This window comes from Solanum dulcamara, chromosome 7 (genome assembly GCF_947179165.1).
Source record: "Solanum dulcamara chromosome 7, daSolDulc1.2, whole genome shotgun sequence".
Classification (NCBI taxonomy): domain Eukaryota; kingdom Viridiplantae; phylum Streptophyta; class Magnoliopsida; order Solanales; family Solanaceae; genus Solanum; species Solanum dulcamara.
The window spans coordinates 37181353-37187278 of record NC_077243.1 but is presented as its reverse complement, the minus strand read 5'-3'; the positions used below and the strand labels follow the sequence as shown (position 1 = coordinate 37187278).

The 5926-nt window shown below is 33.4% G+C and overlaps 1 protein-coding gene across 1 annotated transcript; it reads left to right on the top strand.

Annotated features, from left to right (window-relative positions):
- The first annotated feature begins 489 nt into the window (after positions 1–489).
- LOC129896154 (uncharacterized) lies at positions 490–3427 on the top strand. The gene is made up of 5 exons (XM_055971993.1): positions 490–745; positions 1296–1473; positions 1725–1898; positions 2199–2449; positions 3176–3427. Exons 1-5 carry the CDS (start codon positions 671–673, stop codon positions 3401–3403), a joined length of 906 nt encoding a protein of 301 aa, XP_055827968.1. The 5' UTR covers positions 490–670; the 3' UTR covers positions 3404–3427.
- The last annotated feature ends 2499 nt before the right edge of the window (positions 3428–5926 follow it).

Here is a 5926-nt window from a genome sequence, read left to right as displayed (position 1 = left end):
GATTCCTATGAGGTTGTGAAACAAATGTATGATGATGTTGTAGATGACTTAGAAAGTCCTTCACAAAAGAAACAAAAAAGAATCGACGAGGTGAAGTATCTTTTATGAAGTAATATATTCCTTGTTACCCATTCTGATAGGCATGATTACTTTTATTACTACATTGTCGCACAGGGTTCTTGTTGAGAGGAAAAGTCGCGAGACTCATTTCTTCTTTTGATTCTCAATCATGTTCTTTGTATTCCATGTGGAACAATAATGCACTTGAGTTAAGATAATTACATACTGTTAAAAACATCTAAACTTTTAGTACTTTTTTTTTATAGAATTTGACATTTTGCAAAGCTCAAAGGCTGCTTTGAATCTATCCTTCAGTTCACTAGATAAAATGTTTTCTTATTATTTTTTTTACTTTTGTCTCTCTTTATAATATGAATAACCCGTCCTTCTCTCTTTGAAAGAAGGGGTGCTTCGGGTTTTGTTGGTGCTTGAAACAATTTTGTCTTCTACACATTACTATATCTCTAGAGTCAATAATTTTATATGAGGAACTATTGAACTCAATCACTTGCTGTCGTTACTCTTCATATTTTAGGTAAACTAGATACCCATTACTGGCAAAGCAGCTAGGAAGAAGTTTGTAGGTTCAATATGAAGACTAAAAATTAGGATGGATCAACTACGAAGAGTACTATCAGATATTCATTCATCGCACCTGGTGCAATTGGAAAGAGACGAGGACGAGGTCTTAAATCTTTGACATCAAAAGGGATCATTCCAACTAAGAGTTTATTTTCTTTATCTAGTAATATAGTTAAGCACTACATCCAAGAAGTTAAAACAAACAAGTTTTTTCAAGATTCTGTTTGATTAAAGTAACTTGTTATAGATAATATCGTTTGGTTTCTCCAATTCTCAGTTTTGTTTCTCAATCTATCAGCTTTTATTTGGTCGAGCAGAAATTTTTTTAGTACACTTTTACGTATTGAAAGAAGAAACAACTACCCTAGGTAGTAGTTATTTATCTCTGTTTTTAGTAAATACATAATCTCTTGACAGTGTATTATCTTCTTACCAATTTCTGAAACTCATTCTCTGTTTAATCTTCATAACAATCTAGTTATAGATAAGTCTGTGGCCTAAGCACCTTTTGATTCCAAAGAACCTCATGTCTGGCTCTCAATGTAATATGTATTACAGCTGAAATCACTATCCATAACACAACTCTTCTTGCCCTTTCTTATGCTGCTGAATTTAATTGCTCAAGTATTAGTAATAGTATTTTCTTTCTCCAGGTTTTATTGGGAAAGGGACGAGAACAAACACTTCCAAATTTTACCATGTCTTCTAATCAAAGAAAGGAAGCAATACATATGAACTCCATGGTTCTTGAGAAAGACTATATGCAAGTTAATACTCCATTTCCTCCATCTACTAATCACGTAAAGCAGCACACCCAAGAAGTTGAAAAAAGTAATTTTTTCTAACATTTCTAATTGTCCACCTAAATTCTAATGTGGTTTAATTCAATACATAGCAAGGAATTTTTGTCCTGGTCAGCAGGAAATGTGTGACCATGAACTTACTGATTCAACTATAAGCTTATACACTGTATAAAAAAACAGTTAGACTAGCTAGTAGTTGCTCCTATATATATACTCCTTCATTCTGTTTAATCACTATAGTGAAATTACATCTTAATAGTAATGATTTATTTTCTCCAGGTAATTTTGGGAAGGGACAAGGAAGGAGACATAAAAACTCTACCATGTCTTCTAGTCAAGAAATGGGAGCGATACAAAAGAACATAATTTTTGAGAAAGAATATATGCAAGTTGATACTCCATTTCCTCCATATACTAATGAAGTAAAGCAATGCCCCAAAGAAGTTGAAACAAGTAAGTTTTTTCAAATCCGATGTACTATTAATTGTATATATAACCAGAAATTGTGCTCTTCTTTAGAAGTTTCTGCAAATAATGTGGAATCTAGTCAAGGAATGAGATCAATGGATAAAACTCCCCTGGTTCTTGAGAAAGGTAACACGCAAATCAATATTTCATTGCCTCCATCTACTGATCAAGTTATGGAATCCTCCCAAATAGCTGAAATAGATATGATATTTTAGAATCCATGTATTATTAATTTGCAAAACTAAATTTTATTGTTGTAGTTCTTACCGAATTATGCAATTATAGGATCATCTAATCCTATAAAGGTAAAAAAAAAAGTTCTAGGAAGCAACAAGTGCAAAGAAGTTGCATCACTTGAAGCCGGAAAGAAGCTAAAAGTAGCTTTTTACAATAATCGAACGGCTCAAACCGATAGCAATCTATTTTCGAGGCATTTGGGAAAAATAATTCGTGACTGTAATATGTGTCCATTGGGAGTATCATCATGGAATGATATTAAGCAGCAAAAGTTGGATCGCATATGGACGGCTATTGCGGTAACAATTTTGAATAATCGTCATTGCCTTTATACTCAGAACTATTTTTTATTGCGTTCGCTCTTAATTGCCTCATTGATATGCTGGCTACTTCAATAAAGTGAAGGATGTACTAATTTAACATGGAACTAAACACTTATTCCCCTTTTTCATCTTCTAATCACTCATTTTCATAGAATACTAGAACTGAATACTAGACAGCAGATTGAAATTAGAACTGGAACTAAATACTAGACATGGAATTGAAACTAGAACTGAATACTAGACATGGGATTCAACCATCTTCTTAATCTTTCATTGTATAGAAGCAACTCGCTTTATGACAATTCTAATTTTTTTCACAACAATTTCTGAATTCTCAAGTACCATATTTTCTGTACGCATGGAGCAAACCACTCAACCATTTATTGCATCAACAACGATCATTACCAATTTACTTAATCTTCCAACAGCATCACTATTAACATCATCTGCAACTCTTCACTTTTTGCTAGTTCTCAATCCCCCATATGTCGTTTTTACTCTTTCATGTCTTTCTTCTAATCCTATTACAAGACAGAGAAAATTCATCTTAAGAATGTCTAAGTGTGGTCTTTAACCATTTTACTTCTCAAAAATCTTCCACAGCATACTCTCCTCTATTTTTATCTTCTTTACTATTAGAAGTGGAGTTCACCATCATTTATGTAATGGTCATTAACTTAACCCATTTTTTTATTATTGTAGGATAAACTTGAGAGTGATGACATAAATGATCATCGTGATCATATATTCGGATGGATGAATGAGGTATGGAATAAATGGAGAGGATACTTGCATGCTACATATGTGAAGAATAAGCCAATTGTACAAGCTCTTAAGAATATTCCAAAGGGAGTAGACAAGAAGGAGTGGGAGTGGTTAGTTAAAGAACACTTTTTTTCTAAAAGTTTTCAGTTATGCCCAGTGATTTAATAGTCTATTTTGCCAAAGCATCCATTTTGCAGCTCGTCGTGATATTTAGCTATGAAACTTTTCTTTTGAACTTGATAACTTATTTTATAAATGAGAATTTGCATTTCTATAGTTATTCTAAGTTTATTTTTCAAAATAAAAGTGAGAAGCAATAGGAATGCACAAAATCGAGCTAAGTTGAAGATGTTTATCATATTGGTAGCAAGCCTATTAGAGAGATTATTTATCAGCAGGTATAATCAAAAAATTTATTTTTCTAGAGAAAAAAATTATGAAGTGTTATTTGACATATTTCTCTTTGATTTAAAGGGTGGAAAAGACGACAACCCACCAAATTTGGCGACTATTTTCTTTGAGACTCATAAGAAAGATAACAAGCTTGTTGAACCTGGAGCAATTGAAAAACATGTGCGTTTGGTAAAGTAAATATGTGAATTACTTTAAATTATTATGTATTCTGATTGAAAATGTCCTCTTATATATTTTGTAGGCTCAAATCGAAGAAATAGTAAATGTGAACCCCTCTCTACCTAGCATAGAGATTGTAGAAAAATGTTGTGGACCTCAAACTCGTAGCCATGTATTTGGCTTTGGGAGTGGAGTAAAGACAAAAGACATGAAAGGTGGCACTTCTTGAAAGATTGAATTAGCGTCCGTGTTATGTTCTACTCAAAAGGAAAAAAAATCTTTGAATGAGGAAAACAAATCCTTGAATGTTCGCATGTCTACTTTAGAAGATGATATGAAAGAAATAAGAAAAACGCAAGAATTTTTTACATCTCAACAATCACATATCCTGCATCCGACATCACCTGTTTCAACTGAATGATCACTGCTCTTTTTTTTGCTGACCAAGTAAGTAACAATAGCCAACTTGATTTGTGCATAGTTGTTTAAGCATTTACTTTAATAAAAAGAGGTTAGGAATGAACAAATAGCATTTTAAATTGTGCCTAACGAGTAACAATTTCCAAATGTGTTGGTTGCTTAGGAGAAATTATAAATTGTTCATTATCGTGTTATTTATAGCATGTATGCAATTAGTTTAAGTTGTTGATCATGAATCAAGATAGCTGCTCACTTGTTTTAACAACTGGTCGTTTAAAGTATACAATTAGTTTTAAGTTACTAGTTTAACTGTTGTTTGTTTTCCTAGTAACCTCTTCAATTCTTTAGTCTGAACCAAACCAAATTGAACACTCTCCATAAACACACCAGTAGAGTTGTTACGGTGGGAGAAAAAAAATGATATTTCTATAAATTCAGCATTCTCCATAAACATACCAATTGAGTTGTTTACTCAGTTGCACGCACTCATCTTCTTCCTCTATTTTTTATTTCTATAGCTGCACGCACACGTTTTCTTCCTCTTTTTTTATGTTTCTACACGGTTGCACACACACATCTTCTTCGTCTATTTTTATGTTTCTACACAGCTGCACACACACATCTTCTTCCTCTAATTTTATGTTTCTACACGGCTACACACACATCTTTTTCCTCTATTTTTTATTTTCTACAAAGTTGTGCCCGCATATCTTAAGAAAGGATCCTTGCTTCACATCACTTGTTTAACTTGTTGCTCTTTTATATCTTCGCATCCCTTGATGTTTTATAAGATCAAATATTAATTTAGCATCGGATGTTAGGAAGCGGCGTATCATACAAAGCACTCTTGCACAACTTGTTTCTCTACGTAGCTGCACTAAACGACTTCTTCCTGTGTTTTTTATTTTCTGCATAGCTGCACGTGTATGTCTTCTTTCCCTATTTTGTATTTTCTAATAAGCTACAGGCGCACATCTTTTATTTTTTGCACAATTGTACCAAATGCTCTTTGAGATTTAATGAGGAGAGATACTATGCTGATAGCAAAATCTAAGGGGCAGCCATAATTTAGAATTTAGCAAGGCTGCTACGGAAAGGAAAACATGTTTCAGGTCATTTTGCCACAAAATATTTTTAACATGTTTGGTCATAGTTCCAAAATATAAAAACTTAAACTATATAACTAACACACACTCAAAGTGGGACTTTTGATGTGGTAACTAATGACTTCTGAAGGTAATGTAACACTAATAAGATTTGAGTAGTGAGAGGAAAGCAACTGAGCAGAGTGTGCTTCTTCTTCACTCATCCTCTTTCTTTTACTATGGCTAAAAATAGTGGGAAAAGGATCAGAAGAAACGCAGAAACCTCTCGTATTACGCTTAATGAAAGATTTCTCTCCTTCATGTCTCGAAGATCTATTGCTTCTCATTCGTGGCATGACCTAGAGATTGGACCAGGTGCACCCTCCATTTTCAAATATGTGGTTGAAATAGGCAAAGGCAGCAAAGTTAGAATGAGCTTGACAAAGCAAGTGGGCTTATAAAGGTTGACCGAATATTATACTCATCAGTTGTTTATCCACACAACTATGGTTTAATCCTAAGGACCCTTTTCGAAGACAGTGATCCAATGGATATCTTGAAAATCTAAGTAGAAAAGCCAGTTGACATGTTGAAGATGGCTTTCTGAACT